The sequence below is a fragment of the Cololabis saira genome, chromosome 11 (assembly GCF_033807715.1).
Source record: "Cololabis saira isolate AMF1-May2022 chromosome 11, fColSai1.1, whole genome shotgun sequence".
NCBI lineage: Eukaryota > Metazoa > Chordata > Actinopteri > Beloniformes > Belonidae > Cololabis > Cololabis saira.
In genome coordinates this window covers 29,585,584-29,606,231 of record NC_084597.1, presented here as the reverse complement: position 1 = coordinate 29,606,231, position 20,648 = coordinate 29,585,584, and the positions used below count along the sequence as shown (strand labels likewise).

Sequence of the window (20,648 nt, the reverse complement as noted above, 5' to 3'; positions counted from 1 at the left end):
GTGTGGGTAGGGGTGATTGAGTTGCTATAGAAACTGTTCTCTTTCAGGTATAAGACAACACGATAAAAAGCAGATATAAAGTATCACATGCAACATATCTGATGACCTTTGAACTGTGTGTTTATAAACCCGCAAACAAAAAGCTCTCTCTTTTATTTACCATTTAGGTCAGTAGGATGAACGAGCAGCTGGTATGGAAACGAATACGGATGACCGTTCATACATATGTTGATAACGAAAAAATGAAATCATAATACTTTACATTAAAGTATTCTATAGTTAGACTCCGATGTTAATGCTTAGAACTTCAGTGTACAGTGAACATATACGGTCACTTTTTTAATAATACGGTGGAGATATATATTATATTAGAGTATATATACGGAACTAATATGGAATAAATGAGAAATTACATCTATATGCTCAAACAAAGGTTTGCTGATAAGCAGTTTTGTGTATGTGTATTGTGACCGCATTTTCTAATTTTATGTTTAAACATTACTGATTGTGCTGCTACAACCCTTTCAAACTGAATACAAACAGGATAAAAGCAGTCTTAAGACTGAAAATGTCATTTCCTAAATGTTCACTCCTCTCTCTCTTTTGTCCTCGGGTATCTAACCGTAAACCAGTTGGCAGAGCCAGCAAGTGCATGTACATGGACATGATGATGATGATGATGATGATGTGTTTAGGACAATATTTTGCATCTACAACTTTTTTTTTCCTTTTTTAATAGAGCTTGAACAAAAGAAAAAAAGTAATTATGTTAGGCCAACAAATGAAACCAATACCAAATACAAAAAAGGAAAATAAAAAGAGTCTTGCCCAAAGCTGTCACTGCATGTCGAGCACCGAATCCTTCCACCTTCCCTGTCATATAACATTTCTCCTGTTGAGTCTCACCCACCCACAAAGCCATCAAACATATGCATCACAGAGACATATGTACATGAATAAACATACAAATATGCTTATTATCTCCAGTATTCACAGTAGGTCACATGAAACACTCATGAAAAGTGTCATATTTCTAAACATATAAGACAAACACATGGAACGATCTCACAGCTGGAGAAAGCCAGAGTTTTACGTTACAGACGAAAGAATTTGCACAGTCACAATTAACATAACAACAACCAAAAATCTTACAGGTGGTTGACTAATTACATGATGAATGACAATATTTGTGCTCATATTAAACATATTTGATTTTGCTGAAACGCCAAGATGTGGAAGAGACATCTTCCTATTGCCACCTTTGAGCTGATGACTGAGTTCAAGTATAAGTTCTGCCTGAGATGTGACAGGAGGGATTCAACCAACAGTTTTCATCTTTGTGGGAAAATATATTCAACCATAACTTTGTAATGTTATACAGAAAAAAACTGCCTTTTGGAAACAAAATGAAAAAAAACCTTCTAGTTATTGATTATTTGACATATAAAGGAAACATCTGTTGCATTATAGCAAAACTATTAGTTCACCACCACATATTACAACCTCCAAAATGCAGTTTAGTCAACACCGCTAAAACAGTCTCAGCAAAACCTGAAACATTTTACACTTCATTGTGTAGAATTTATGGCATTATTGTGTAACACTAAAAGAAATTTGACTACTGTTGTTAACCAGATGTGAACATGCACAGAAATAGATTCACCAAAAGACCTTCTTCAGAAAGGTAAATCATTCATTGATGAGACGCATCAGTCAGAGACAAGTTAGTTAATATTCTTCACCAACACCTGGCAACACTTCAGCAGTCTGGAAACAGGAAAAGCTCGGGTTACCAGAGCCAATAACATCAAAGCACATACACAGGCCCACACTAAATCAATTTGTTTGACAAAGCACCACAGATTTGTGTCTTCCTCTCTGCACCTCTGCTGTCCATGTGAACTGGTCTAAAGATTTTAAAAAAATCTAAAGGTTTTCATTCATAATTTCACAGTGACCAATAGACAACCTGCAAATGCACAGTTTCCTTCATGTCCCTTATCTACCTTAAATAAACAAACTGTTAGACCCATACAGTATAACCCCACCCCTCATCCCTCCACACACAGACACACACACAGACACCCACGCATCTCAGAACAGGTGGCTCGGCTTCAGTCAAGAAACAGCAAAGCTGGATGTTACTTTCTCCTTATATTGTCCCAGAAGAGACAAAATGTACAAATCCTCTTCTCCTTTCCACCTCACTGTGCACATCTGTCTCCTCCTGCAGCAACTGTACAGACAGGTTTTCCCCAGCTGCTCTGCTATGCTAACACTGAGCACTATATATAGGGCTCAATGGAGCTAAGTCTAACACAAGCACACTCAAGCCAATGATGCAGAGACAAACAGCAGCAGCAGAGAAATATCAGAGTGCTGACGAGGGGTTTGTATTTACCGTGTCTGTTGGCTAGCATAAGAGCATCTCTACTGAGGTGTCGCTCACTCCTTCTTCCTCCTTGCTCTGGTGTCTTCCCTTCTTCCGTGCGCTGTATGGGTGGGGAATTGTCAAACGGCTGCAGCAGCAGCAGCAGCAGCATCAGTCGCAGCTCCAGGGCCTCTCTCTCTCTCTCTCTCTCTCTCTCCCTCTCTTCCCTCCACCTCCACTCCACACGCTCTCTTTCCCATCTTCCCTTTACTCTCACTCTCCCCACCCCCAAAGACCCTCCTCTTTAACAACCTTCTTCCATCATTTTCTCCTTTCCTCATCTGCGCTTTCTCTCTCCGCTGCTCAGTTTCCCCCTTTTCTCGTATAACTGGATGTGAGTGCAGAGCACTGCAGAAACCCACTCTGTTGAATTAATCAGCCAGCTCCATTGCTACAAACATCAGCTACACCAGAGGGCCACAGCTGGGTGGAAAGGTATCATAGAGATAGTCATCTTGGTCAGTGGTTATTGGAAGCCTGCTGCAAGATAGACCGATCTGTTTCTTCTCTGCTTCTCATCTACTTCTTAATTCATGTCTGTAGTCTTGATGTTAGTTTATATCAGTCTTAACATATGTCAGTTTCACTTTTTATCAACATGCACACATCTATGATAATGAGCACATATTAATAATGCATGAGATGTAGCTTTAGCTTGAAATATTTTGAATTTGTCCTTCTATGAAAGCATTTACAAAAAAATATGGACACTGTTTAACGTGTGAATAAAATACACTGCAGATTTATCAAGTCACTGACACTCTGCAGTTAGAGACAATACATCACATGATGAAACTCAAATATATTATTGTTTTACTTTTACGTTTGTTTTGTTTTTTTATGCATGTTTTATACATGTTTATTCTAAAACATTTTTCACCAAAACTCAGTTCATCTCAGTTTAGCTCTCACCCAGAAAAGCCACTAACTAGTTTTTTTTCATCTGATAAGGAGTGATTCAACCAAAATTTGTCGACTCCGCAATATTCCTATTCAATCCATTCTCACATCAAAATGTGAAAATAGCAACGTTTGACCACAGTACAAAACGTATTAGTTTCACAATAAGGCCTCTCAAATTGTGATATGTTCACGTTTTTTTTCTCTATTATTTTCCATAGGCCTGCCAAAAAGTCATGTGACTGCCCGCAGCTGCCTTGTAAAAATATAAACATAGCGGCCATCCTTATCTTTCTCAGTGGAAAATGCATTATTTTAAGGTGGTATTATTCGTTCAGTTGGTGTATATGATTTTGGTTTGTTAGTTATTACGATGAATCTTTCAGGTCTCGGGATAAAATTGTTACAGTTTTTACGTTTTCTGTCGTTGCTATGCTGGTTGCTAAGTGCGCAGCTATGGACGAAACCAAGTGGATTGTGTGCTATTTGAATTATTCCTTACATTATGTAGTTATGGGAGCTCTTAAGATATTTGTGTTATTTTTTGTAACTTTTGATGATATTATTACAATATAGAACAAAATAAAACGGATTTTAGTGCCCAGAGGATTACACATTTATTCTTCTTTGAATTTCGGCACCCCAGTGTTTTTGTAAGACAATCCTGAAATAAGCATATGTTTGTTTTTTATTTGGGGGGTGGTAGTCTAGTGGCTACAGAGGTGGGCTTGGTTCTGAAGGACCCAGGTTCAAGCCCCAGAATGGCAACCAAGATGAACCGCCTTGGGCCCCTGAGCAAGGCTTTAACCCTGATTGCTCCGTGTGTGTTTCTCAGATAAAAGTGGCTGCTAAATTACAGTAATAGTAGTAGTATGCAAGGCCTTCAAAGTGCTGTCTGAAACTATGCCTGGGATAGCCTGTGTGCATGACATGAGGAAAACCAAAACTTTGCCATAGAGCTAAACCAAAGACATAATTGGAAAGGTCTTGACTTAGAGAGTAACATATGTCAATGTGAAGATTTTACATGGCTTAACTCTAGTGCTTGTTTGAAGGCTTATAATTCAGCAACAAAAGGGGCTACAGACATGAGACCAAGGGCCTGATTTACTAAAGGTTTGCGTGTGTTAAAACGTGTGCAAACTTGACAGCACCCGCAAACCAAAGTGCCAGCTGATCTACTAACAGCGTGCAAAGACGACTGCGTCTCTGAAATGCGCAAAATTGCACACGCAATTCATTTAGTACTTTTGCCCTGATGAATAATCAATATGGGGCGTACCCGGCAGAAATCCTAAATACTGGGAGGGGAAGATGCAAATTGGTCCATTTACCACGCGCAATGAGATTTACCAAGCCAGAAAGTAATTGCGTGTATTGTGATTGCGTCTGTATTTAATACGTTCGAAAGAAAGGTGCTAATCTGCTGCTGCTGTTATTGTGGCAAGGAGGCGACATCCAAAATCAAAGAATACGCAGAAAGATAGTCTTTATTCTGCTGCATGCTATTTTAAAAATGGTTGCACAAGTTTTATTAAAGGCCACTTTTTCTTTAGTTCTTCGCCTTCTTGCCACCTTCTTTTAATGTGCCCCCCTCCACTCGCCCACAAGCAGGCCAAGCCTTTGTGCCAAAACTTTGTATTTTATTGATTACTTATCCTATTGAACGTGAAATCATCCTTCGTAAATTACATTTAATTAAAACCCGTGCTTATTAATCACAAAACACAGGTTAAACATCATGACCAAATCCGCTCCGACCCGCTGTGTCAGGATCAGCGCAGAGACTGCAGCTTCGCCTGAATTATGCTTCTGCGTTAAATCGACGGCGTAGCCGGCGGCGTATAGGGTCGCGGTGCGGTGTGCGTAGCCGCGTAACCTACGCCGTCGTTTCTGCGTTGGTGTGACGCGGAACTATAAATCAGCCTTTAGTGTGCGCTCTGTGCGCTGTTCTGAACACTTCTCTTCTTTCGGTCATATGATGGTCCCGTCTGTCACACATTTACTGTCAGTGTTTGCTATATAATATATAATATTTGCAATATACTGTGGACATCTGAATAAAAACTTAACTCATAAATAGATTGAATCAAAGCACTCTCCAGCTCTGTGTCTGATTGTCTTTTTCTCCTCAGATCATGCCGAGCACCGCCGGCTCACGCAAACCCGACCAATTCAATATTAAAATCAAATTCAGTCCTGTGGCCCGTTTTTCTATTTCGTATTTTTGATCTGTGCCTAAAATTGAAATATGAAAAACCAGAGGTTTTTCCGTTTTTTGTGTTACCAACTGCATTTATTCTATCGCAGGTTTTCTCCGATATTGCGTTTCTTTTGGTAATGTTTAAATTTCTTTGCTGTAGTTCATGAATGTGTTTATTTGCCTCTTCCACTAATATCTCTAACTCCAACTCGTCAAATTTCATTTTGCGCTTGTGACTTGTGACTGTGCATTCCATCCAGACTCTCCATGGCGCAGATCTGCGCTCGCAAACCTTAAGACACGCAACACCTCATTTAAATACTGCTGTTTGCACCTGTTATCAATTGCGCACGCAATCTTAGTTGATCACCCGCAAACCACATGCAAACAGCACGCGCAAACTTTTTCAGTGCACACGCAATTTAGTACTCTTTATTTAGGATCTTAGTAAATCGGGCCCCAAGTGTTATAGAAAGCTCTTGGCCTCAGCTATCATATGTCAACATGTGACAGATGGGGGGTGCTGTCATATAGGTAAAATATGGTTAAATTAATTTTCACCTATTAAACAATTAGATATTTAAAGGTATTGTGACATGAAAAACACATTTTTCTTGATTTTTTGTGTTTTGTTGGGTGTCTTGACATCAATTACACCCAAAAAACAACGAACTTTTAACATTCAGTGTATTGTGTGCTTTCTGGGATTTTCCGCATAACTGTGCAAAAACGGCGCACCTGGTTCGGTGGCGGATCGTTACGTCAGGGCCCGGTAAATCACCGCCCCCTCCACCCAGATCCCTGCCTCCTCTCCTCTCCAGCGCACCATAAAGGCTGATTTATGGTTCCGCGTTACACCGACGCAGAGTCTACGGCGTAGGGTTACGCGGCGACGCGCACCGTACGCTGAACCCTACGGCGTAGGCTCTGCGTCGATTTAACGCGGAACCATAAATCAGGCTTAACACAGAGCTGTTAGAGCCTCTTTTGTTCTAATCACCGGAGGAAAACTGCTAAGAAGACCCGCGGCCACTGACTGGACTTAAGATAAGGGGACACTGTTGCTTTCATGCCTTTATTTTTATGATTGTTTGCTGTGGACTGTCTGCTTCGCCCTGCTGCTTTTCCGTGCATGCTTCGCCTGTCGCTCCCGGCTTAACTCTCCGACGCCGCTGTGAGCGTATGGCTCGCGGGGAGCTGCGGTCCCGGTCCTCTGGTCCCGGTTGGACTTCATCTCCGGGCTGTAGTCGCCCTGTCTGGGCTGTGTGTCGGTGTTTGTGGTCGGTGTGCGCGCGTGTGTGTTGAGACGGCAGAAGTGTGTAGCGGTTGGTTGGAGGAGGTTGGGAGGAGGAGCGGCACAATGATTGACAGGAAAGGGGGAAAAGGAAGCATTTTTCACGGCGCAAAAAAACACTGTCATAAAAAGCCAGGAATGGAGTACTAGAGTGAAGTTTTTCTTGTTACACTCTTTTAGACACATTTGAGGGATGTTGGCCAAGACTTTTAATAGTGTTAAAAGCATGTTAAAAATGATGTCACAATACCTTTAAATTCTGATTACACAAATGTATTTACCATCCCCCTAAACCAACCAGTGTAACCTCAATTCAGTATTAAAAACTTCTAATTCTAAGTAAAATGCAAATGTATTTTTAAACTACATATCCCTACAGCCACATCATCCAGCTTGCTAAAAATCATCACCAGAGTTGTAGTTCTTCTGGGTTTTTTTTCTTACTTTTTTTCTAAGCTTGGCGCTACATAGGGGGGCGTTGCCGAAGATTCGGCCCACGTTGCAGGTCCAGGCAGGTCTTGTAGGATTGAACATCAGCGTCATTCAGTCATTCAGTCACATACGTATACACACACATACACAGCCTACACACACACGCATGCATACACACACACACACACACACACACATACATACACACACACACACGCATGATCATATACATACACGCACACACACACATAGACATACACACTGGCCTGTTCACCTGCATGCTTGCTCTGTTGTATTTGGGGTTAGTTAGCGGTAGCTTAGCTCAGACTGTGATTTGGGTTGATTGCTGCTTGTTTTGGTCGGCTCCGTGTCGGTATTGTCGGTTTTGTGTTTTGTTTGTGGTTTTTGTTGCAGATTTCCAGTGATTGACGGGTGCCTCCGTGTGTTCCTGCTTCCTGGATTGGCGGTGGATGTTATAATCAATTCAAGGATGGCTGATGGTTGCTGGAGGAGCCCAGTACAGCTGGTCACAAGTCCTTGCAGAGGCCAATGAGACAAACAACAAGTCATGTTCATGCACACAAAGAAGGAGGACAAGTTTTAGGAGTGTATAAGAAAAAAACAGAATAAGGTAGTTAAGAGGTTCTTTCATTTACAAATAATATGTTATGCTTCATGTGTATGCAGTCAGGACAAGCTATGATTTGCATTTGATTGATTCTTATTTTGCTTGAGATTGTAAATGTTTTACATAAAATTCAGACAAAAGCAATGCATTCTATATGTACGACATATGGTGCTAAATGGTATCTCCTTGTAGCCCTTTATTTAATCTTCAGTCTGTTTCCAAGCGTAATCTTCACAATTTCACAGATTTTAGCCTCTAACTACAACATGGCATTCACTTGCTATCATATTGCCTACACTGGCTCATCACAATGAGTAATTCTAACAAATTGACATCAGCTATGCAGTGACTAATGCATATATTTTCATGTATGTGTGAGATTCGTTAAACCAGTCGTCCTCTAAAATGGTTTAATCTAGTTAAAGGGATTTTACATTAATCCAAGTGAGCCATATTTTGACACTGCTACATTTTTAGCACATCTTTCCTCTTTCGTGAGAATATTTTAGACCTCTTTTCCCCAGTTTTAGGAGTATTATTCAGTAGTTAAATGAAGGAAAACAAATATTTCTTCAGGTATGAGCGTGCTCTGAAAACAAGCCACTACAAACCGTTTATTCAACTACCAGTTTTTGTATCTCTCAAACGAATGCAAATCTGCTATTATTCACTGTTTTGCCAATGCAATGTAATCCAAGGCCCTAATCAAACACATACGAAAGCAACAGTTTACAAGACAGCAGCAATGTGAAGTAAATGACATTAGGACATAATTGTGACGCACATCCAACTCACCAGTCACTCAAAGTAGCAGAGCTTATAAAAATGCAGAATATAAACATTCACTCCAAATAGGGCTGTCACACAGGCACAAATCATCTAAAGAGATCTAAACTTTGTGTGTTTGTGTGTGTGTGTGTGGGTATAAGGCATCTTTTGTGTCTGAAATGATGTCTTAAATTGAATAAAGGCCAGGCATGTCCCTTCCTGGTTCACGTCACATCTGCTTAGATTAATGCAGGCTTGAAGCTGCACAGGCCAGGCCAGTGGACTAAACTAACCACTCTGCAGGGGTGTGGACACTGGTGAGTCAACAGAACTGGGTGGCATGGCATATGCATTTAACCTGCAAAATTTGACACTGGCTCAACGTGTTTCATTTATCCATGTGGTGTGGTTTTTAAACTGTCCTGGAGGCTGTAAATATCCTTATTTTTTTCCTTTTTGGGTTCCAGGCAATGTTGTTTTATATCATTTTTCCAACCTTTTTTTCTAAAGGTTTTTGTTAGAGCTCACTGCAGTCTCTTAGTTTACGGAAGTAAAAAGACAACAGATGGACTAGGAAAGGGACCGGGAAAAAGAGGATAATGAAATTACATGAGAACATTTGAAATAATATAATCAGAGCTCAATTTGACTAAAACAAACAGCCTTTTAAATATTAGCTGATAAAACAGTTTAGTGAGTCCCAACAGAGATAATTTCTGAGTATCCTGTGAATACTTGTAATATAAATTAAGCTACTGTAATGTTAAAATAAGAAAATACTCTCTTTTTAGTTGATACTTTAACATATCAGGACCTGGGCTGGGTATTGTTGAATTGTTTTCTATATTGATACAAAAACCTTTAACATTAATTCATTCACTTCCCTATGGGGATCATTCAAGTATTTTTAATAATCACTCACCTTATCTTCAATCCTGATTCCTGAACAATTGTTTTATACCAATGTATTCAAATCTGTGTCACCACACAGGAAGTTATATAAGGCAATAATGGTAGAAAACTCTTTTATTTTCAAATTAGTTTCAGAAGAAACCAGATGTCAGAATGTGATTTAAATTGAGTTATATTTAAGCCCCATTTGTCTTTAACCCCTTGTGCCCATGTTCACTATTTAATTCAGAGGACTAAAACTAGGGACAAGCGAGAGAGTAGGCATCCTGAACACACCCAAAGTCCCATCAACAGCTATCCATCTGTTTGCCGCTTAGGTATCAAAGCATTGCATAGCACTGGTAAAGGTAGAGATTTTCAATACCCAGTCCAAATCAGGACCTAACCGCAAATCCTAAGCCAATAATATCTCATCTGGTTCTTTCCAGATCTTAAAATGAGCTAACTACAATCACAAATAGGCAACAACGGTCAGTCGATGGTGAGTTATAGGTCAACTCAATGGCTGCAAGGTACCCAGGTTATGTGGCTGCAAAACAAACAAAAATCACTATCCGTTTACCAAAGTGCTCAAGAGCTGGTATACAGATAAAAGCCAGTAAATTATAATATTTTGAAAAACTTGATTTATTTCAGTAATTGCAGTCAAAAGGTGTAACTTGTACATTATATGTATTCATTGCACACAGACTGATGCATTCAAATGTTTATTTCATTTAATTTTGATGATTAGAAGTGGCAATAAATGAAAATCCAAAATTCTGTGTGTCACAAAATTAGAATATTGTGTAAGGGTTACATTTTGAAGACACCTGGTGCCACAAACTAATCAGCTGATTAACTCAAAACACCTTCAAACGGCTTTAAATGGTCTCTCAGTCCAGTCCTGAATCCTACACAAACATGGGGAAGACTTCAGATTTGACAGCTGTCCAAAAGGTGACCATCGACACATTGCACAAGGAGGGCAAGACACATAAGGTTATTGCTGAAGAGGCTGGCTGTTCTCAGAGCCCTGTGTCCAAACACATTAATGGAGAGGCAAAGGGAAGGAAAAACTGTGGTAAGAAAAAGTGTACAAGCGATAGGGATCACCGCGCCCTGGTCAAGATTGTGAAAAAAAACCCATTCAAAAATGTGGGGGAGATTCACAAGGAGTGGACAGCTGCTGGAGTCGGTGCTTCAAGATCCACCACCAAGAGACGCTTGAAAGACATGGGTTTCAACTGCTGCATACCTCATGTCAAGCCACTGTTGACCAAGAAACAGCTCGAAAAGCGTCTCACCTGGGCTAAGGAAAAAAAGAGCTGGACTGCTGCTGAGTGGTCCAAAGTCATGTTTTCTGACGAAAGCAAATTTTGCATTTGCTTTGGAAATCGAGGTCCCAGAGTCTGGAGGAGGACAGGAGAGGCACAGGATCCACGTTGCCTGAAGTCTAGTGTAAAGTTTACACCATCAGTGATGGTTTGGGGTGCCATGTCATCTGCTGGTGTCGGTCTACTCTGTTTCCTGAGATCCAGGGTCAACGCAGCAGTCTACCAGGAAGTTTTAGAGCACTTCATGCTTCCTGCTGCTGACCTGCTCTTATGGAGATGGAGATTTCAAGTTCCAACAGGACTTGGCGCCTGCACACAGCGCAAAATCTACCCGTGCCTGGTTTACGGACCATGGTATTTCTGTTCTAAATTGGCCAGCCAACTCCCCTGACCTTAGCCCCATAGAAAATCTGTGGGGTATTGTGAAAAGGAAGATGCAGAATGCCAGACCCAAAGACGCAGAAGAGTTGAAGGCCACTATCAGAGCAACCTGGGCTCTCATATCACCTGAGCAGTGCCAAAAACTCATCGACTCCATGCCACGCCGCATTAATGCAGTAATTGAGGCAAAAGGAGCTCCAACCAAGTATTGAGTATTGCACATGCTCATATTTTTCATTTTCATACTTTTCAGTTGGCCAACATTTCTAAAAATCCCTTTTTTGTATTGAAATGAAGTAAACATTTGAATGCATCAGTCTGTGTGCAATGAATACATATAATGTACAAGTTACACCTTTTGACTGCAATTACTGAAATAAATCAAGTTTTTCAAAATATTCTAATTTACTGGCTTTTACCTTTAAGTTGTCTTGCTGATTTGATGTTTTTACTTTTAACCCAATGGGCACTGTTTATCGCAGCCAAATTTGTGTTCTTTATTCAGATGAAACTGCAAACCTAAGCCCAGCAGGTGCATTCTTTTTAAAGAGGGGGTTTTCTCCTGGCAGTATTGTGCATTCTTTTGTACATGTCGTTAATTTCTGCATTGCAACCAGTAAGCTTGTGTTTAATTTCACATGTACAGGTTTAATTAGGGCCTGAGCACTTAAGGCGCTGACACACCAAGCCGAAAATCGGCCGTCGGGCCGCGTCGGTCGGGCTAGTTTCCCCGGTGTGTCCCGCACGTCGCCACAGGTCGGGCGCCCGTCGGGACCTTTTCAGCCGATTCGACATGTTGAATCGGCGTCGGCCGTCGGTCAAACAGCTCACTCTGTGATTGGCTGTTCAGGTAGCGAATCAGTGCACGAGAAGAGAAACAGAAGTGACAAAAGTAAACAAACGGCGAAGGATAAGAGGACCATGGATGTATTATATTAGAAGAGGATCAGAATTCGGCTGTATCAGAATTCGGATCCCCAACCTGGGCTCAGTTTTTCCAAATAACGCCTGTTAAGAAATTTGATCCGATGTTTCGGGGATCAAAAGAGCGGCCGGCCCCGGGGAGCGGCTCACGGCCGGGGCGACAGACGTGATCGCTGGGTCTTCCCGGGGAGAAACCTGCAGCTCTGAGGAGAATTATCGCTGGCTGAAATAAATCCTTTAGGAAGATAAATGTTGGTTTAATAGATGAAATCTAACAGTTGTAGCTGCCCCATTAGTTTTTCTGAATATAAAGTGAAGCTTCATGTTTTTACTAGATAGATAGAACTTTATTCATCTATCTAGTAAAAAAAGAAAACATGAAGCTTCACTTTATATTCAGACAAAACTACAAACTACAGACAAAACAAAGCTACAACTGTTAGATCATATATATATATATATATATATATATATATATATATATATATATATATATATATATATATATATATATATATATATCTCCAGTACTCGAGTTGTAAAAAAGTCAGGGGGGATGGTGGATTCTATCATATGAGGAGAGATAATTTGTGCTTATTACAAAATAATATAATATACTACAAATAATAGCACTGACCAAAGCACCTGCAGAAATACCGCAGAAATGACATAGCAGCAGTTAAATGCATCACTGGAAAAAACAACAATTTTCACCTGTTTCAAGTAGATTTTCACTTAAAATAAGTAGAAAAATCTGCATGTGGAACAAGATTTTATTGCTTGTAATGAGAAGATAAATCTTGTCCCATTGGCAGATTTTTCTACTTATTTCAAGTGAAAATTTACTTGAAACAGGTGAAAATTGTCAAATAAGTTATTTTTCTGGTGTTATTTTTCTCGTGATGACTAAATGTTGAAATAGCAGTAAAACCACATTCATTGATGAAATGACAAAAGACCGTTTTTATTTCAGGGGGGATGCCATCCTCCCTCATCTCATTGCGCTGCTGCACTGTCGGTACATCAAAGCTGTCACAATTTTAATAAATGTATTAAAATGAACATATCAGTCTATTGAATTTCAATTCTTTAACAAAGTTCTTCTCCTCTCTGGCGAGTCGCTCTCTCTGCAGCTCCTATTTCAGCTCCCGGACATATTCTCTGTCAAAACACAGCAATGAAAAGTAGTTATTTCATGAAAATACAACGAACTCCGGATATATAACGTTGTCATGACACTTAAATCACTTTTATTTACCTAGAAAGCACGCTAAGATAACTAACAGAAACCTAACATACTATTAAAGACCTAACGTTATTAGGACAAATATGCCAAGTTCTACATTCATTACAAATAGGCAACGTAGCTTTGTCACAATTTTTAATCGTTGTCCTTACACTAAATTGAATTTAAAAAGTTATATAATAATGTTACTTACTTTTGTATTGCACTTGTGTTTTCTCAATAAAGCTTTGAAAAAAAAAGCGCTTCCCAGAGCTTCCGGTTTTCCCTTGTTTTTGAGTTAATATAGACTACCGCTGCCTGATGGTATGGAGGGGAATTACCTCTCACGCATGCGCAGAATGTACGTGCTAGTCAGGCCGTCGGGTGTCGTCTTTGCAGTGTGTTCCAAGAGCCCGACAGAGCCGACACAGCCCGATGCGAGCCGACACAGCAGTCGGCAGAGAGCGGGGGAAGTCGGCTTGGTGTGTCAGCCCCTTTACAGTGCGAAGGCCCTATTGTATCTGTAGGAATTTTTATTTTTTTATCCTTTATTCTTCTTTCTTCTGACGAAAGGAGGGGACTTTTTGCCCCCCTAAACGTCCCCCAAAAGTCACCAAATTTTGCACGCAAGCCAGGCCCTTTCTTTTGACGAAAGGAGGGCCTTTTTGCCCCCCTAAACGTTCCCCAAAAGTCACCATTAATGGGCGTGGCAAAATGGCTCAACAGCGCCCCCTAGACAACTTTGTGCCTCAAGCCCCACAATACGGTTTGACGTACATGCACGAAAATCGGTACACACCGGTATCATGTCGCAACTTAAAGAAAAGTCTCTTGGCGCCATGGCCGAAACCGAACAGGAAGTCGGCCATTTTCAATTAATCGTGTAATTTTGGCGCAATTTATGCCATTCCTTCGGCAATTAATACGGCCCGAACCGTAACGTGCACCCAGGTGTGTTATACATCAAAATATGCGTCTCCATGCTGCGACAACGCGCATTACTTTTCTCTTTCAAAAGCGTTACCGTGGCGACGCTAGACGCCAAAAAGTGCGCCCCCCCTTCATCTGATTGGTCCATATTTGATAGTTCCCCAAAAGTCACCAAATTTTGCACGCAAGCCAGGCCTGGCAATAAATTTGATATTTAATGGTTTGGATTAATGGGCGTAGCAAGATGGCTCAACAGCTCCCCCTAGAAAACTTTTCTCTGCCATAACTTTTGAATGGTTTGCCATAAAGACTCGTGGGTGGTGTCATCAGACTCGGTATTGAGTACTTGGCCTTAATTGGCCTGAATTAGCCCCACCCCTTCTTCTGATTGGTCAATATTTGATAGTCCCTATTTTCTGGCATAACTTTTGAATGGTTTGACTAGAGAGTCGTGGGTGGTGTCATCGGACTCGGTTTGGAGTACTTGACCTTCATTGGCATGAATTAGCCCCACCCCTTCTTCTGATTGGTCGATATGTGATACTTCCAATTTTCTGAAATAACTTTTGAATGGTTTGACAAAAAGAGTGAAGAGTTCTGGGTGGTGTCATCGGACATGGTTTTTGTCAGGGTTTGACACTTTCTGTCTTGCCCCGCCTGTGTCCCATCTGCCCTGATTGTGTCTGCACCTGTGTCTCGTCATGTCTCGTTATCCCTTCAGTATATCTTGTCTTGTCATTCCTTGGTTCCCTGTCGGTCCGTACTGTTCTCTCCTCCATGTCTCCTCGTGGTTTTTGTCCTGATCCTGGTTTTTTGTATTTATCCTGCCCTGCAGCGCTTTGCTTTGCCTTTTTGGATTAAAACCCTTTTTGTTTTTGAGAACTCCTGCCTCCAGCCTCCCTCTGTCTCCTGCACTTGGGTCCTTAACAAACCAAACCATGACAGAACAGACCGACCAGGTGGACCCAGCGGGAGACTACCTCACCCTTATGGAGTTTTTGTGCCAGGAGGAGTATTGGGACCCCTTTTGGGGAACACGCCTGGCTCTGGGTGGGCCCAGGAGCCTGCAGGCCCAGGGGAAGCGACGGCGTCAGCGCCAGCCCCAGCCCCAGCCCCAGCCCCAGCCTGTTCCGGTGGGGGCCCTGGACGCACCTCTTCCTGTTCCCGAGGTGGTCCTGGACGCATCCCAGCCTGTTTCCCCCTTCTGGGGAACACGCCTGGCTCGAGGCGGCCTAGGGGTTCTCAGGCCGGGGGGATGCGACGGCGTCAGCGCCAGCCCCAGCCTGTTCCTGCTCCAGCAGTGGTCCTGGACGCATCGCCCCCTGTTCCGGCGCTGGTCCTCGACGCATCGGCCCCTGTTCTGGCTCCAGCGGTGGTCCTGGACGCCTCAGCTCCTGCTGGAGTTCCTCCTCCGGTGATGGTTCCGGACCCCCCTCAGCCAGCTCCGAGGACCCGTGTTCCCCCCCAGCCCGCCCTGAATGTGGACTGTGGGGACATCTGGGATCTGTCCCTTGAGGGGGGGCCAGCGCCCCGGACCCGGGTACCCCCGCAGCCGGCGCCTCGGACCCGGGTACCCCCGGAGCCGGCACCTCGGACCCGGGTACCCCCGCAGCCAGCGCCATGGACCCGGGTCCCCATTCGGGCAGCTCCGGGGATCCTCTGCCCCCCGACGCCGGCTCCCCGCATCCTGTCTGCTCCTGTTCCGGCTCCCCGCATCCTGTCTGCTCCTGTTCCGGTTCCCCGCATCCTGTCTGCTCCTGTTCCGGCTCCCCGCATCCTGTCTGCTCCTGTTCCGGCTCCCCGCATCCTGTCTGCTCCTGTTCCGGCTCCCCGCATCCTGTCTGCTCCTGTTCCGGTTCCCTGCATCCTGTCTGCTCCTGTTCCGGCTCCCCGCATCCTGTCTGCTCCAGTTCCGGCTCCCCGCCTCCTGTCAGTCCCGACTCCGGCTCCCCGCCTCCTATCAGCCCCGACTCCGGCTCCCCGCCTCCTGTCAGCCCCGACTCCGGATCCTGAGGCGGTCCCGCAGTCCTCTGTTCCTGAGGCGGTCCCGCAGCCCTCTGTTCCTGAGGCGGTCCCGCAGCCCTCTGTTCCTGAGGCGTCCCGCAGCCCTCTGTTCCTGAGGAGGTTCCCGAGCCCCGTCAGGGTCCCGAGTCCCGTCAGGTTCCCGAGTCCCGTCAGGTTCCCGAGTCCCGTCAGGTTCCCGAGTCCCGTCAGGTTCCCGAGTCCCGTCAGGTTCCCGAGTCCCGTCCAGTTCCCGAGTCCCGTCCAGTCCCCGAGTCCCGTCCAGTCTCAGAGCCCCGCCAGGAATCCCCGTCACGCCCCCCGCCAAGACCCAGGCCTAGGCCTCGGGGACGCCCCCCCGAGCTCTCTCGCTGGTCTGCTCGGTCCCGAGGGCGGCCCCCGGAGCTTTGGCCGTGTGTGGCCTGGGCCCTCCTCCAGGCCCCCTCCGCCCACCCTGGGTTAGGACTCTGGGGACATCTGGGATCTGTCCCTTGAGGGGGGGGTACTGTCAGGGTTTGACACTTCCCCCCAGTTTTTGACTTGCAGTTTCTGTCTTGCCCCGCCTGTGTCCCATCTGCCCTGATTGTGTCTGCACCTGTGTCTCGTTATCCCTTCAGTATATCTTGTCTTGTCATTCCTTGGTTCCCTGTCGGTCCGTACTGTTCTCTCCTCCATGTCTCCTCATGGTTTTTGTCCTGATCCTGGTTTTTTGTATTTATCCTGCTCTGCAGCGCTTTGCTTTGCCTTTTTGGATTAAAACCCTTTTTGTTTTTGAGAACTCCTGCCTCCAGCCTCCCTCTGTCTCCTGCACTTGGGTCCTTAACAAACCAAACCATGACAGTTTTGAGTCCTTGACTATAATTGGTGCAAATTAACTCCGCCCCTTCTCCTGATTGGTCGATATTTCATAGTTCCTATTTTCTGCCATAGCTTTTGAATTGTTTGACATAGAAATTCGTGGGTGGTGTCATTTCTGATATGCTTAAGGGGGGCGGTGGCCATGAGTGCGAGGGCCCGTTCATCGCTTCTTGCAGCTTTAATTTTTATTTATTCTTTGTTATATAAATAATGGCACTGTGCCGTATGTAATTTCTATGTAAAGTATGTGTAGTATAAGTATAAGTAGTAGGTATGTGATTTTATTTTTCCACCACATAACTATAAGTCTTTAATTAACTTATTAACAATATACTAGACTATAATTGTCCCCGGTCTGAATTTGTATCTTTGATCAACTATTAAAGATTATTAAATGGATGTTGCTCCTCTTTGTACTAACTAGGACAACCCATTTCATCATGAGGAGTATGATCTTGAGCCAGCTGTTAGTAGTACATAATAGTTACCATATGGACAGTGTTCCTGGAGAAAGCTATGACCTTTAGTAATGACAAACATGCAAAAAAATAAGAAATCAGGAAGGGGGCAAACATATATATATATAAGTCTATATAAAGTTAATTATTACAATCTGGTTTGTGTGAGTATGTGTAGAAATTCTGTTCCACCAAATCTCTTCTTTTCATATGAAATTGTATTACGCACGGATTGCTGATAAAATAATTCATATGGGGCCACTGGGTGGCACAGTGGTTAAAGCAAGTGGCCCATGTACTGAAGCTACAGTTCTCCTGCAGCGGCCGCAGGTTTGAGTCCCGGCCTGCAGCCCTTTGCTGTGTGTTATCCGCATTCTCTCTCTATACCCTCTTCCTATTTAAACTTTCAATAAAAGGCCACCAGAGCCACAAAACCAAAAAAATCATATACATTGTGAACAGATACGCCTAATCTCGATAAACTCCATCTATCCATTCATATCTAGGGTCAAGGGGTCTTCTGGAGCCCATTTGCGCCTCTCTTTAGGTGAAAGGTAGGTGTACATCCTGGACATGCATGTTTTTGGATTGTAAGAGGAAGCTGGAGTACCCAGAGAAAGAAAACACACAAGCATAGGGAAAACTTGCAAACGGTGCACAGAAAGGCCCCTGCCATGATATTTCCCGTACCTTCACAAAGCCTGCAGGCAACATCTGCTTAAAAATTTAGGGATAAACCAGATTTGCATTTGTGCTTCCCGGAGCCTAACTGATCCAGAGCTGAGTCTGTCTTTGCATAAATGAACATAATGCAGTCTGCGTGAGTGAAGCTGTCAGCATACAGCAAAATGTCTGTCATGAATCCATCTGGACTTCTTCCAAACATTATCTCTCTCCATATTAAAAAAAAAACAAAATCATATTACACTCAAATACATAATTACAGAATATTACTGCCTAATTTAGCTATGCTAGCAGGTGAGAGAGAAATTTCCTACGAAGCTACGAGGCTCCCATGAACTCCCCAATTCTTAAAGATTTGTGTCAGTTAGTCTTCATGTAAGGAGGCAAAGATAATATCGAGAGGATAGTGTGGGGTAGCTCCAGTAAAACTTCTTCAATCGTTTCATGAGAAACAAAGAGTTTAGCTTAATTGACAATAATATTAGCTTACTTTCAAGAAGTGACATCTAGCTCTCACAGTTCCCCATCCCTCATACTGTATGGGACAGTGAACTGTGAGACTAAAACGACTAAGAGAATCACGAAAGTAATGATGGAAGAGAAGCTGAAATAGAGAGACAGAAAAAGACAGCAACGCCTAAATAGTGGCCATTGTCATAGAATTGACTTAACCTCCACGCCTATAAGGGGACCCACCAGGCTAAAGACCACAAAAGTTCATTTGTGCTGATTAAATGTCAAGCCATTGATACTTACAATAGAAGCCGCTATCCTGCTCTGTCAGTTCGTTTCTGCAACTCTGTCCACACTCTTTCAACATTGTGTGATGCCAAAACTTTTCCACTTGCATGGACTGCAAATATGGGCCCTCTGTATGGTGCTTCGCCACACTACAGCTGTATCGTTGCAGAACCAGGGTTGGGGACCATTTCTAATGTATGAAATTGTAAATAGTCACAATAGACTGGTGGCCTGTCTAGGGTGTACCCCACCTTTCACACAATGACAGCTGGAATGTGCTCACCCAGGGCACTGGCGGAGCGCCAGGTATTGTGATATCAGTGTTGCGAGGTCAAGAACAGCAACCATAAACATAAGCTGTCTGAGCGGAGTAGAGGCTGCAAGAGGTATTTCTGTAGTGGGAGAGAAACCCCGGTCTTGCAGGATTTTTTCTGGGGATGTTCGTCTAAACGTTGAGAGAGTTCAGGTAGTAGATAAGTGTGGTGACTAAATTACTGCGTTGGCAACAGTGTAGAGGAAAAAAACACAGAATCAAGGGACGAAATGCCATCCAAATACTACTTTTACGATTTAACCAATAAAGATTGATTAGTAAACAAATAATAATTGCATTTGTACGTAAATACATTTGCCTGAAATATAAATAATAAAAAAACTGTCATGTCAAATATGATTGATGGAGCAACACAGAGGTTCTGTGTGTGTCTCTGTGGAGACAATTACTGAACTTGGGAGGAAAAAGTAGCAAATATACCAGCTTTCTATACTGCTGCTTCTCCTGGCCAAGAGTGGCTACGTCAACCTTCACAGTTTGGTTTTTGTCATCCAGCAGTCGAACGTGGTTCACATTGTAGAGTGTAGAGTGTCCTGTAGCTTGCTGGGATGAGACATCGTACTTTGACTGGAAGACAAAAAATAAATGAAAGTATTAAATGAAAATGAATAATGTTGTACTTTTTGTATTATTACCATCAGTGCAGGGTAGTAGTAATAGATGGAAAAAAACTTTTACATTTCATTTACAGAGGGGCTATCACTGTGTCTACCCACTTTCATGGTATCTCTCATATCCTCCAGCCAACATAAATGACTAAGACATGTCTTTCTGTCAAACATATACAACAAAGGCCTTTAATTCCTGTCTTCCAGGTCCGTTGTCCTCCATGTTTTAGATCCTTCCCTGCTACACACCCTGATACAAATGACTGTCACTAACAGACTTGTGCAGACCTTGCTAACATGCTGAGGATTCATTTGAATCAGGTGTGTTAGAGCTGGGGAGCATCCAAAACACACAGGATGGGGGACCTTGAGGACTGCCATTGAAGACCCCTGATATACAATAACATTTGCTGCGCAAGCTAAAGTTTGCCTAGCACAAGAGGATCGGGGATCCCTATTGTGTAGTTACGATCTGATTAGCATGCATATCAATACCAAATTCACTACTGATGTATAGGTGGATGAAATGTATTAGTAAGCTTCACCCAAAGTGGAACACTGTTAAAAATCTGGGAATTCATCTACAGGTATTTGGATTTAAGACAAAGTGGGGGAACCAT

General features: G+C 43.0%; 1 protein-coding gene across 7 annotated transcripts in view; it reads right to left on the bottom strand.

The window, feature by feature from the left end:
- The window catches only part of rimbp2a (RIMS binding protein 2a), an 84,848-nt gene extending 64,935 nt beyond the window's left edge, over positions 1-19,913 (bottom strand). For 5 of the 7 annotated variants that reach the window (XM_061734319.1, XM_061734321.1, XM_061734320.1 and 2 more), the window contains exon 1: positions 2,402-2,465. In XM_061734319.1, the coding sequence (XP_061590303.1) occupies positions 2,402-2,420 (19 nt within the window). In that variant the 5' untranslated portion in view covers positions 2,421-2,465. Of the gene's footprint in view, positions 1-2,401; positions 2,512-19,840 lie in introns of those variants that run through there. The other 2 variants (XM_061734325.1, XM_061734322.1) reach the window with 2 other exon arrangements.
- Between the last annotated feature and the right edge of the window lie 735 nt (positions 19,914-20,648).